The sequence below is a fragment of the Chrysochloris asiatica genome, unplaced genomic scaffold (assembly GCF_000296735.1).
Source record: "Chrysochloris asiatica unplaced genomic scaffold, ChrAsi1.0 scaffold00007, whole genome shotgun sequence".
Lineage (NCBI taxonomy): Eukaryota > Metazoa > Chordata > Mammalia > Afrosoricida > Chrysochloridae > Chrysochloris > Chrysochloris asiatica.
Genome location: NW_006408525.1, coordinates 36,062,801 through 36,077,146, shown reverse-complemented (window position 1 = coordinate 36,077,146; position 14,346 = coordinate 36,062,801). Strand labels below are relative to the sequence as shown.

At 37.8% G+C, this 14,346-nt stretch overlaps 1 protein-coding gene across 1 annotated transcript in view; it reads left to right on the top strand.

Moving 5' to 3' along the window:
* BPTF (bromodomain PHD finger transcription factor) overlaps nucleotides 1–14,346 on the top strand; it is a 164,470-nt gene that overhangs the window by 70,229 nt on the left and 79,895 nt on the right. The window contains exons 4-5 of the mRNA XM_006833731.1: nucleotides 5,481–5,687; nucleotides 6,281–6,469. Of these exons, the coding sequence (XP_006833794.1) occupies nucleotides 5,481–5,687; nucleotides 6,281–6,469 (396 nt within the window). The remainder of the gene's footprint in view (nucleotides 1–5,480; nucleotides 5,688–6,280; nucleotides 6,470–14,346) is intronic.

Here is a 14,346-nt window from a genome sequence, read left to right as displayed (position 1 = left end):
TGAGACATTCCCACTAGAAAGGACAAGCAGACTGGAACAGCTACAGTGACAGAAGATACATCTTCATGATGAACCTGACCTATACTCAGAGCGGTACTCTAGATACCAACAGAGAGGGAAAGAGTGTTCAAATCCAGTATCAATGCTATCCGCTCTGTACACAGGGTAGATAGGGATGGGCAACTTAGACATTGGCTACCTAACATGAGGGGGCAATAGAGGCACGAAGTGACTGGCTTACAAGGTTTCAAGAGGGAGTTTAGTTTAAGAGTATGGGGGGGAAAGAAACAGTCCCCACTAGATGGCTGTCATCTGGTCTGGATGGATCTTGTGAAAAGAGATGGGGATGAGATTCATAAGATTCAATAGTGAATAACTGTCATCATGACTAATCATGACTGTCACAATTGTAAAGGTTGAAGTTTTGTAACAAAAAAAGGGGACTGGTTGATCTTACAGTCCAGAAACAGAGGACCCTAGGAGCATCAAGAGAGAAGCGCACAAGCAGAATGCGGGACCTTATCCAGAGAAGCAGCAGCGCCAGAGATGGAGGCAGAGATGGGGGGCATGGAGAGGGGGAGCGGCTGAGGACTCTAGATTCATGGACTAAGAAGAGTTGGTGGCAGGGAGCCGACTTGCAGAATGTGCCCTTTGGAAATGTAAATTATTATATATGCCTCAGTGGGTTTTTTTGTTTGTGTGTTTTTTGATAAAAAGCTAAAGTGGATAGAAATACTGTTAACTGATGGTACATGGAGGGGAATATAATCAATGTAATGAAACAAGGTATATGATTTGTTGAATGTAAAACTGATAATAATGCCCTGTAAACTTTCACTCAATCCACAATAAAACCTTAAATTAAAAAAAAAAAAGTGATTGTGATAATTCCATTGATAAGAGTAAAAATCTGATAAGATAGTTCCATTGATAAGAGCCAAAATCTGACCTTGAACATATCTGACCTGAACTTAGAGACCATTTCAAGAACAGATTTGATGCATCAGACACTAAGACTAACGACCAGTAGAATTGTGGGATGACCTCAAGAATATCATTTTTTGGGAAAAAGATGATATAAGTGTACTTGATAAACCGGGCAATAAGATGTAATATATAAACAAGAATGATACCATGACTGGTAAAGTGGAGGGTTGGAGAAAAAGAGGAAGACCCCCAATGAGATGGATTGCCACAATGGCAGCAGCAATGGGCTCAAATACAGCAACGATTGTGAGGTTGGTGCCGGACTGTTGTGCATAGGTTGCTATGAGTGGGTGCTGACTCAGTGGCCCCTAACAACAAGAAGAGTATTTCGCATGAATAAATGAAGCAGCAATACAGATAGGTTAAAGAATGCAAGGAATCAATGTAAATAGTGGCACTAGGGTGAGTTGGATGAAGAAGAGGACAGAACGTATGCAGGTTGCTCTCCGGTAATTGTCTTAGTTAGTCATATAATCATTGGTTCCAAATTCTTACAGGAATTAGGAGTAGGGAAGCTGAGAGAGAGTGAGAAATTAACTCCAAGCAAGTCAGTCATAATCACTTTGCCAGAAAGGCCAGTTTTTTCCAGTGATTACTTCACAGGCTTTTTTATACTTGGGAAAGGAGAATAAAACCCACTCGAAACCAATGCCATTAAGTCGAGTTTGACATCTGATGACTCTATATAGGGTTTCTGAGGCAGTGAAAGGTTATGCGAGCAGCCAGCCTCATCTTTTTCTTGAGGAGCAGCTGGTGGTTTTGAACCTCAGGCCTTATCCCACAAGGTCACCAGGGGCCCTCCAACAATTTAAGAAACATTGACCAAAATGAATGTAGAGAACAGCTAAACAGGAAAGGATAACAAGGAAATTCACAAAAACGTACATGGTATTACAAATATTTCTTTTTGTTCTCAAACACTGTACTGTAGTTGATCAATTTTTTTCATGGGAGTATGATTTAGCATCTGAAACGGCTTTGCATGTGTACTGTATGCCCTGGTCATTATGTGCCATTGAGTCAGTCCAACTCAGTGCTCTGTATGGGGTTTTTGAGGCTGCAGATCTTTATGGGGCAGAAAGTCTCATCTTAGCATTGAACAAATAATATATTGTAGAAAATGAGAGCCAGGTTTCATCAGAAAAAGAAGTTACAAATAAGGGGGTACTCATAGAATGAAGCGTGTGTTTTTCATATACTGTTTTCATGTAAACATATACATACAAGATAAATACAGAAATAAGCATAGATGTGGGATATGCATTGGGTTTCTGACCACACGGTTGGGGGTTCAAACCTACCAGCCCTGAAGTTAGAAAGATGAGGCTGTCTGTTCCTGGAATAATTTGCAGCCTTGGAAACCCTAGCTACCAGTTCTGCTTTGTTTATAGTGTCAGAATCGACTTGATGGCGGTGGATTTGGGTTGGGTTATAACCATGCCTGAGTCCACATGCATACAATTGCTTCCTGGCTTTGTCCAATGAGAGGATCTAGAAGCAATGACAACCCTGTATTAACAAGCAGACCTAGTGCCCAGACAGTGGTTTATAAATACTCTCCAATAGAGAGGAGCCAGGGCTCCTTGGAGAGAGGTGGTGGTTTCTTAGGACTGGCGCTGGTGCAATAGAAGATTAACCCGAAGCATCTTGTAGTTGATAGAAAGTGAAGAAATGCTAAATAGCTACTAAATAGAAGGCTGTAATGTGTCAAAAGGACATAGAAACTCACTGAAAGAACTTTTAGTCATTAGGGTTAGTGTAAAGCTGGTACTATTTCAGCAAAAGTATTAAAACTGATAGTATAGGAGTAGAACCCAAAAAATACACTTCATATCCATGCGTCCACAAGATAGACTATGTGCTCTGTACCATGTCCTCGCTGAGGGAGAATCATTGCATCTTAGAGATTGTTAGAACAAGAAAGGACTTCAGAATGAAATGTTTCCAAAGGGGCCTTTGTGGTCTCATTTTACATTGCTGGAAATAGAGGCCTGGAGAGGTCAAGTAGCTTGCCCAGGTTCACACAGCTGATTCATTCAGAGCATTAGTGGGCCATAGGTTTAATCACAGAACCTCACTGCCCAGATTGTAGATTTGTGCCAACTTGCTGTTTTTGCCATATGACAGAGAATGTGACAGCAATATACTCCATCACGATTTTACAAGGTAGACTAATTTCTTTCTTTTAAAAGAAAGTAGAGACTATCATTAGCATGAAATTTTTAAAAAGCTAAATAACCATATTGGTTGAGTATTCTTAAGTTTTGTCAAGTTCGTTCTGACTCACAGCAACTTTGTCGTTGTTAGGTGTTATCAAGTTGTTCAGACTCATAGTGAATCCTGTATAGGGTTTCCGGGAAGCAGCTGGTGGGTTTGAACTGCCGACATTGCAGTTCATTATCCTGCAGGACTCCATAGCAACACTAAACAACAAAATTTCTTTAGTAATCTTGATCCTTATTTCATAATTCTAATGGTTTTACTTTTTTTTTTTTTTTTTAGTTTTCATTGTGAATTGAGTAATAGTTTACATGGAAGAACATCAGTTTTTGAATTTTTTAAATAATGTTTCATTGTGAATTATGTAGTAGTTTACATAGGAGAACATTAGCTTTACATTCATCCTGTCATATATTGTTTCATTGCCATGGTTACAATCCCCTCCATGCATCATCAAACAACCACAGGGTATACTCTGCAAGCCTGCCCCCCAGTCATCATCACACAGCCCCTCTCCCTCACTGGGTCTAGAGTCCTAGGCTGTTCCCTCTCTCCGTGTCCTCGTCTCTGCCTCCATCTCTGCTGTCACAGCTTCTCTGGGTAGGGTCCCACTCTCCGCTCTTCTCACTGGATGGTCCTAGGGACCTCCGCTCCTAGACTGCAAAGTTCATCACTCCCTTCCTTTTGATACAGAATGTCTACCTTTACATTTCCAACCCTCACAGTCAGTCCTGAGAACAATTATTCACTGTTATGTCACAGTGCTGTGGGCTAATGCATCAGACTGCAAAGTTGTTTGAACTGCAAGGTTGGTGGTTCAAGCTCACCAACTGCTCCTTGGAAACCTATACAGGGTCGCTAGGGGTCGGAATTGACTCAAAGGCACTTAACAGCAACAATCGCAAGAGACCTATCCGTATCTCCTTTCATCTAGGCAGATTGGATACTACTCAGTGGGGAGTCTACCTTCCTCCCTGCCCTCTGGATCTAGGTTCCCTCTTGAAAGCTTGTAAGCCAGTCACTTCTTGCCTTTGTAGCCCCCCATTTTGGGTAGCCAATGTCCAAGTTGCCCATCCTTGTCTACTTTGTGTATGGAGGGGGTGGGTGGGAATGACCTTTGCTGCATCCATAGGTGTAGGTCAAGTTCATCAGATTACTCTTGTTTTTTCCTCTTCTTTCTTCTAGTTGAGCTCTGATTGTCCAGTCATTGAAGCCAGGTCAACGTGTCTGGGTGTTCTTGGGCATATGCCCTCTCTTCTTAAGTCTGGGTGTTCTTGGGCATATGCCCTCTCTTATTAGCTGGATGCTTCATTCTCCACTCTAGTCCTCAGAGTCCCCAAATCCTGCCACATTGCTGGCTAACCAGGTCTCCACCTAGGTTCACAGGAGTCTATTGAATGTTGTAGGGCTTAGCTTGCAGCTTTATTGCTGTTTTTTCCTCACTTCCCCTTACCGGTGACGAATGTAGTCACCAATCAGAGCGTGCATTCCCATTGAGTCTTAGTCTTGGAAGGGGGTTTGTCCTGAGGGGACCTGACCACTTGGCTTGATGTCTCCTGGGAGAGCAACTTACAGCAAAGAATCCCCCCTCCCCCCCTTTTAGTATGAGTTCTTTTTCTTAGTCTTTTATAGTAGTGGTTTTGTGCAGTATTTTTCCTTTTGTGACTAACTAATTTCACTCAATATAATGTCCTCAAGGTTCTTCCATGTTATGCGGTGGCTTGCAGCTTCCTTGTTATTCTTCAAGGTAGCATAATATTCCATCGTGTGTATTTTGTTTATCCATTCTTCAGTTGATGGGCCCTTAGGCTGTCTCTATCTTTTTGCTATTGTAAATAGTGCTGCTATGAACATTGGTGTGCATATATCTACTTGTGAGAACATCAGTTTTTACACTCATCGTTTCATTGCAATGATGACAGCTCCGAGCATCATCAGTCAACAGTATTCACTTCTATCCCCTTTGGGTTTTTTTTTTTTTGGTTGGTTTGTTGTTGTTGTTGTGTTTTGGGGGGGTGTACACAAAAACACTCAGGAATATATATAATCACTTAAACAACTAAAGGACACATTCTGCAAGCCTGCCTCCTGGCTGCCAGCACACAGCCTTTCTTTTTCCATGAGTCTAAATAGAGTCCTCTGCTGCTCTATGTCTCCCATAGTTCTAATGTTTAAAAATATTTAGCAACTTATATTTGAAACTCGTATTGCATTTGAAGAACTTATCTATGTGGTCAAATAGAAATAAAATATTCTCTTTGTTTTTATTACAGAAGAAATTTTGGAATCCATAAGAGTCAAAAAAGGAGAAATTGATCCAGCTAGAAGCCCTGCAGAAATAGACAAGGACAAGAATGAGACTGAGCATGTTGAGTCCAAAGACTCTGAGAAAAGCAGAGAGGAGTTTGAAGAACAGTCCCTTGACAAAGACCATGATGACCAAACACCAGATGAGGATCCTGAACAAGGAAAATCTGAGGGTAAAAAGATTTTTTTTCATTAAAAAGATATTTTTTCATCAGTTATTTATAAAACCTCCAGTTTTATTCAGAAAACAGTGGGATTTCATATTGCAAGCGACGGCTTAATTTTCGTATTTCAAAGCGATTAGAACACCCGCCTCCCACTCCCCCCCCCATGCACATGCACATGCACATGCACACGCACATGCACACGCACTGCCTCCTTGCAGCATGTGCAGCAGTGCTCATCAGGTTTATGCATTGGTGGGTTTGCTATAATTGTACACAGTATCATTATTTATTCTTTCTAATAATTGCCTTTCCTCTATGAGATTTATTGCTGAAAAATTGAACTCTTTATATCAGAGTTTATCCTTTTGTATGTGGTAAAATAATGCTCATTTGTAAAATATTAGTTCTTAATATATTTAATATTCTTAGTATCTGGATTACTTACTGCAAAACTATCCCAGAATTTAACTGCTTCGAGACGACTGTGAAGAAAGGTGCTTTGGTGAGCCTTCCTTCTTACTAGTTGATGAAATGTGGCCATTCAGCCTAAAACAATTTTAAAGAATATCTTTAAAGTTTTGTTGTGCCTTTTACTGTAGAGCCAACAGAAGTTGGGGATAAAAGTAACTCTATGTCAACAAATCTTGGCGACAACACAACAAATGCTTCTTCCGAAGAGACTAGTCCCTCTGAGGGGAGGAGCCCCATGGGGTATCTCTCAGAAACCCAGGATAGCAGCAACATGGCAGAGAAGAAGGTGGCATCTGAGCTCCCCCAGGATGTGCCAGGTACAGAGGGCAGTGTATCAATGCCTCTGTCATGGGGGGGAATCCTTCCCTTTGTTAGTCAAAGCGGAATGCCACCTCCAACTTGACAGTATGTGTTCATTCATGTTGCTTGCTTTTACAGTGCCATCTCTGATTGCTAAATTGTCACCTAACATTTGGAGTTTGAGAAATGTCCTTGCAGTTAGTGCTTGAAACTCATCATAATCCTCATGCTTTCTAAAGTTCATTTTCTTTGTTTTTGTTTAAGAGTCATTTGTGCATTTTATCATCAGACCATAGTGGCCTACGTTTTGGTTTTAAGTACTGACATACTCATTAGTGGCTCCGTTTTGAATGATTTAACCCTTCCAATTTTGTATATACTAACATAGTAACTTTATGTTTGCATGTTCTCATGTAGTTCTTTACATTTCAAACAAAATATTATAATACATAATGACTGTTTAAGAAAAATGTGTACAAGACATGCATTGACATAGAAATGCAAGCTCACTGGTAATTTGTATTTTAATTATGTCATGCTAATTGTCACTATGCCTCTCTTTTTCTCGGTGTTTTAAAGATGAAAAAGAATTTAATTATAGGAGTATTATGTGTTGTTGCTTTAATTTGAAAAGCAAATTAGAAAATTCAGAGGCACAAAATCCCACCAAAAATCCAAAGTCATAGTTAATGGTAACTTTTAGAGAATGTTTTTTTATGTCCATAAGAGAATATCACTTTCAGTTGCTACATTTTGTACCAGGAATGAGATTCTGATGTGTTGGGAAGAAGACGGCACTCTTAGTTGTAAGACTTGGTCTTGGTCCACTTCTACATTAAGTGACTATCTCTCAAGGTCGCAGTTGTGCCTGTTTTTGATAAGCAACAGCTGTGCATGTGGTGACTCCTTTCAGTTGTCTGTAGTGATCCAGGTTGCGGAAGATACCATTATAGCAGTAGGTTATATGTAGAGTCCATAAGAAGCCCAGCAGTAAGTCCACCTTATTTTATACTGATGAGAGACTGGTCATGGAGGTAAAGAAAAGTCTGGAAACTCTGATATCTAGTGGAATGAATAAAAGTTTTTTAGCCTTGAAAACAATAGACATGTTTAAAGGGTTGTTGTGGAAATAATGTTATTATCCTCATATACTCAGGGAGCTGATATAGAGAGGATTAGATTCGTTCTTTGAAATGTAGGGTATTATTGAATAAATAGAAATTACATTTTGACTAAATCCAAGCAGTTTGCTTATGACTAGAGCTGTGGTGCAGACAGAAGTAGTATACTGCCCTTGCCGCGTACTCGGTGCAGGAAATAAACACCTGTCAGAGGTGATGGCACTGAGGCCTTCTGTTGAAGGGCTGGGAAGAGAAGCTCAGAGGGCTTTCATTATTTCTTTAAGTAGATCGCTAGAGCCTGTCCAAGTTTTAAAAATTGCCCTTTTCTGGCTTTCATATATTCACATATGTAAGGTTAAGTGTGGAGTGTTACCCTAAAATAATATGAAAACATTTAATTTTTATTGGAACTGTGATTATAATTTTAGTAAATACTTATTTTTAAATTCTTTGTCCTTTTAGATTGATCTTAATGTAAACCTTGGTCTTACTCTTCTTGTTAAGTGCCATCGAGTTGGTTCTGACTCTTAGTGACAACCCTGTATAGGGTTTCTAAGGAGTAGCTGAGGAGTTTGAACTGCTGACCTTGTGGTTGGCAGTCCGGTGGCTGATTCTACAGCACCACACCAGGAGTCCCAGTCTTACTCTAGTCGGTTTATTTATATGTTGTTGTATGTTTAAATTTTTGTCTTATTGTAGTAAAATATGGATAACATCAAATTTGCTATTTTATCCATTTTTAAGAATGCAATTTCATGACATTGATTACATTCTCAATGTTGTGCAATCATCACCACCATTTATTTCTAAAACTTTTTCACTCCCCACCCCAAATAGGAAATCTCTGCCCATTAGGCAATAACTTCTTCCCCTTCCCTATGCCCCCAGTACCTTTTAATCTACATTGTCTTTTTTAAATCTGCATTCTGTCTTTATGAATTCACTTATTTTCTATATAAGTAGAATCAGAATAATATTTGACCTTTTGTTCTTAGTTTATTTCACTTACCATGTTTTCAAAGTTCATCCATACTGTATTATGTGTATTTATGACTGAATAATGTATTACATTGTGTGGATATGACATAGATAGCCAACTGGTTTGTTTCCGTCTGTTGGCTACTGTGAATACTGCTTTAGTGACCATTAATGTATGAGTACAAACATCCGTTTGAGTTCCTTCTTTTCACTTCTTTGGGGTGTGTTCCTAGGAATGGAATTGCTAGGTCATATGATAGGTATATGGTTAACTTTTTGTGGAAATGTAGCTGTTTAGTTTTTTAAACCTTGAGTAACCATAATTACATTTTAACAGACATTTGCCTTTTAAGCTACTTATTAACCAGTTTATTCATTCCTCAGAGATGTTTTTGTTCTTTTGGAGAAAATTTAAGGAAGAAACTTTTTCCCTAGTATCTGACTTTTTAACAAATGTCATGAAATAAAAATGAAATTGTATATATATATATATATAGTTGTTAAGTGCCATTGACTAGGTTCTGACTTACATTGCTGTTATTAGGTGATGTCAAATAGTGACTGCTTGCACAACAGAATGAAACAATGCCTGGTCCTGTGCCAGTCTGTCTCATTGGGCATCTTTTTCATTTTCTCTGATCCTCTAATTTACCAAGCATGATGTGCTTCTCCAGGAACTAGTCCCTTCTCATAACACGTCTGAAGTATGATAGACCATGTTTGGCCATCCTCGCTTCTAAGGATTATTCTGACTTTACTTCTTCCAACAAATTTGTTATTTTGGCAGTCTATGGTACTTTTAATATTCTCCAGTACCATAGCTCAAATGCATCCATTCTTCTATGGTCTTCTCTATTCATTTTCCAACTTTCTCATGCATATGAGGTCATTGAAAATACCGTGGCTTGGGTCAGGTGCACCTTAGTCCTCCGTCTGACATCTTTGCTCTTGAACACTTTAAAAAAGGTCTCGTGCAGCCGATTTACCTAATGCAATACGTCATTTGATTTCTTGACTGCTGCGTTCATGTTTATTGATGGTGAATACAAGCAAAATGAAGTCTTTGACAGTTTCAATATTTTTTCCATTTATCTTGAAGTTATTTATTCTTCAGTGGTGAGGATTTTTGTTTTCTGTACATTGAGGTGTAACCTGTACTGAAGGCTGTGGTCTTTCATCTTCATCAATAAGTATTTTAAGTCCTCTTTGCTTTCAGTAAGGAAGGTTATATTATCTACGTATCGTTGGCTGCTAGTGAGCCTTCCTCCAATCCTGATGCCACATTCTTTATATAATCCAGCTTCTCAAATTATTTGCTCGGTACATCGATTGAGTAAGTATAGTGAAAGAATACAATCCTGGCACACACCTTTCCTAATTTTAAACCATTCAGTGTTCAAACAGCTGCCTCTTGATCTAGCCACAGGTTCCTCATGAGCACAGTTTAGTGTTCTGGAATACTCATTCTCCGCAATGTTGTCCTTACCTTGTCATGAGCCACATAATCAAAAGCCTTTGTGTAATCAATAAAACACAGGTAAACATCTTTCTGGTATTCTCTGCTTTTAGCCAAGAGCCATCTCTCAGCAGCAGTGATGTTCTTCATTCCAGGTCCTCTTCTGAATCTGGCTTGACCTCTGGCTGCTCTCTTTGAATGTACTACTAGCCAGTTTTTAATTATCTTTAGTAAAACTTCACTTGCATGAGAAATAAATATGGTCTGATGATTTCCACATTCTGCTGGGTCACCTCTCTTTGGAATGGGAAAAAATATGAATCTTTTCCAATCAGTTGGTCAGGTAGTTGTCTTCCAATTTTTTCATGTAGATGAGTGAGTGCCTCTAGTGACACATCAGTTTGTTGGAAGATTTCAATTTGTATTCCATCAGTTCTAGGAGCCTTGTTTTTTGCAAGTGCTGTCAGTGCAACTTGCATTTCTTCCTTCAGGATCATTGCCTCATCATCATATTCTGCCTCTTAAAATGGTTGGCCATCGACCCTTGTCTTTGGTACAGTTACCCTTTGTATACCTTCCATCGTCTTGTGATGCATTCTTCAAACATCGTATTCCATATTTTGCCCATGGAATCCTTCAAATTCAATCCTTTGAGGCTTGAATTTTTTCTTCAGTTCCCTCAGGTTTAGAGATGCCGTGTTCTTCCATTTTGGTTTTCTAACTTCAAATATTTTGCACATTACATTATAATACTGTCTTTTGGAGTTGCAGTTTGAAATTTTCTATTCAGCTTTTTTACCTCCTCATTTCTTCCATTTGCTTTAGCATCTCTACATTGGAGAACAAGGTTCAGAGTCTCTTCTGGCATCCGTTTTTATATTTTCCTTCTTTCTTGTCTTAATGACCTTTTGTTTTATTCTGGTATGATGTTCTTAATGTCATCCCACAATTCTTCTTGTCTCTGGTCATTAGTGTCTAATTCATCAAATCTATTCTTCAGATGATCTCTAAATTTGGGTGTGCCAGGGTTGTATTCTTTTACTATACTTATTCAGCCTGTATGCTGAGCAAATAATCTGAGAAACTGGTTTATATGAGAAAAAAAAAATGTAGCATCAGGATAAGAGGAAGGCTCATTAACAACCTGCGATATGCAGATGATAGAACCTTGCATGCTGAAAGCAAAGAAGACTTAAAATACTTCACTGTTGTAATTCAAGATAGATCTTGAGGTGTTCTTTTTGATGATGAAGAAAACATATATGTTTTGTTGTTAAGTGCCATCGAGTAGGTTCCAATTTAAAGCCACCCTGTATAGGGTTTCTGTGAAGCAGCCAATAGGTTTGAACCACTGTCCTTGTGGTTAACTTCACAGTGCTTATCCTGTAGTGCCACACCAGGATGGGCACATTGTCTCTTTCTCTCTGGTTTGGTGCTGTGGATTAATATGCTGGACTTCGGGTCAGTCTGAACCATAAGGCCGGTGGTTAAAGCTCACCAGCCACTTCTTGAAAGCACTATTCCGAGTTGCTGTGAGTTAGAATCGAATCGACGGTACATAGATAACATATGTATATATTATGTATTCATATATGTATATCTTTCTATCTATCTGGAGTCCTTTTGTGGCACTGTACGATAACCACTGGACAACAAGATTGACTGGAACTGCAAGGTCGGTGGTTCAATCTCAACAGCCGCTCCTCAGAAACCCTATACAGGGTTGCTATGGGTTAGAACCAACTCGATGACAGTTAACAACAACGTATAGGTTGATGGATGGATGGATTGATAAATAGCAGCTATAGATGTTATTGATGATCAGTAGATTCTGGGTATTTTTATTACTGCTATATATTATCAGCCCTGTGAGAGAATAATGAAGTATAACAAGAAAAGACTAATAAAGTTGGGTGAGTTGATTTACATATAGTTATTAATCAACAAAATTCTTATTAATGAACTCCTTTGGAGTTAAGCTGTGTAATTCAAATGTATTTTGGCAGAAAATATGTCATGAAAGCATTTAGATAGGCACCAGCCAGAAGCCGAATCTAGAATGGAATCTAATTCATTTATCAATAGCTTCAATTAGATTTGGAGTCATTGGCAAGGTTAGAGTGTCAAACAGTAGAAGATTCTGTCCCTGTAAGAAATTTATACTCTTACCGTTAAAAAGGAGCTCTGGTAGCTTAGTGGTTACAAATTGGGCTGCGAACCACAAGGTTAGCAGTTCGAAACTACCAGCTGATCCACGGGAGAAAGATGAGGCTTTCTGCTCCCATAAAGATTTACAGCCTTGGAAACCCTGTTCAGGGTCGCTATGGGTTGGAACTGACTCGATGGCACTTAACAACAACCATCTAATAACTTCATTGTTAGTCTGTAAAAAACAAAACAAAAACCTTAGCAAGCTGATAGTTCTATACTTATTCCAGGAAAAATTTTTTTAAGACTTTATTAAATATATTACATCAACTGTTAAGGAGAAATTTGATTCCTTTATAAATTTCTGATATTTACCATTTCCTTCCTTTATTCTTCTCTGCCTTTTGCTGACCCCCTCACCCCCTTAGCTTATTAAGATAAATGTATTGATGATTTTTTTTTGCCTATTATATGTTTGCTGTTTGGGTTAGTATCCTATGTACTGCTATAGCTGCATACCACAGACTTTTATATGCTATCCTATCATTCGGATTAAAATATTTTCTAGTTTTTATTATTGATATGTTTTATTGTCCATTTATTTAGAAATAATCTGCTTTACTATCCAAACACTTGACAATTTGCTAGTTATCTAATATTGAGTTTAATATATTGTGGTTTTAGTCAGAACATTTTATTTGATTTAGATTGAAGATTGAAAAGTATTGCACAGTATTTTGGAAAAATTGGTAGACATCGCTTAAAAAGTTAATTTCTTAATACCCCTCTCTTAGATTTTTTTATCCAGACATTTCATGTTTCTAAAAACAACCACATATAGCAAATAGCCATTTAGTTTTCAGTTGATCTTTTTGTAGTTAACAATGACTGATTGTAGTACTTAAGTTTAGAATTATGACGTTTGTTCTAGAGTTTAAATTGGAAACATTGTGTGCCGGATTGTCAGTTTTTATATTTATAAGGTAGGGATGGAAGAGGCACGTATCTGTTTAGTATTATAAATACAAGTCTTTTAAGATTCATATTCAAACATCTAATACAGATAGAAATTTTTAAATTTAAGCTTTGCCTCTTGGTTTAATGACTGGGATTTTGGAAAGCGTCATTTCCATACTGCTTTTAAATTTTAAAATTTTAAATGTTTTTAGAATGTTTCTTTGAGTATATTGAAATCCTAACATGTGTAAAGTTGAACTATTGATTTAGCCTGTTTCTAAATTTTTAGTGTTAATTTGTATTACAAGGGATATTGGATAGAAATGAGGCTGTTAATTCTAGATGCTGAATTGGTATACTACGCAGGTATCTTCTTGAAGCTCACTGAGTTGATCAGTAACAGGTTTTGGGGTGCTATGAGTAAATACTCTTTTATTTCTCATTATTTTAAATGTGTATGTTTTTAGTTTTTAGTCATATAGTACATTCTGGTGACTTAACCTTTTTTTCTCTCTCTTACAAGTTTTTCCCTTTTCCCTTCATGTGACATCATGTGTTTTATTCTCTTTGTGGAAATTGACTTAGAATTTTGTTTTGTTTTAAGCAAAGACTTATTATCTTAGAAATAGACTTTGGGGTTTGTGTTTAGATATTGGCGATCTAATTATAATACTAGTTTGTGGAATAACTACAGAATTTTTCCTATTGTTATTAATATATGGTATCAGATTCAATGATACTGATATTGTAAATTCCAAAATTTACCATTTGTTTCAGGTTAAGGCGTTTGGATTGTAAGGATTAAAATGTGCATGGTGGTAGGTGATACTATCTTTGTGGTTTTTTTTTTTTTTTTAAGGTTTTTATTGTGTATTGAGTGAAAGTTTATAGGGCAGATCATTAGTTTTACATTCAACAAATCATATACCTCGTTTCATTATAATGATTATAATCCCCTCCAGTTACCATCAGTTAACAGTATTTCTCTCTATTTTCTTTTGTTTTTTTTTTTTAAAAAAAAACCAACAAACAAAAAACACTCAGGCATATATAATAATTTACATCTCCAAAGTGCACTTTCTGCAAGTCTGCCTCCTGGCCACCAGCTCTTTGTCCCTCTCTTCCTATGTATCAAGAGTCCTCAGCCTCTCAGTGGGAAGTTTCTTTCTGCCTTTAATTCTGCATCTATAAACCTGGAACTTCAAATCAAACTTAGTCTTGAACTCTAAGGATT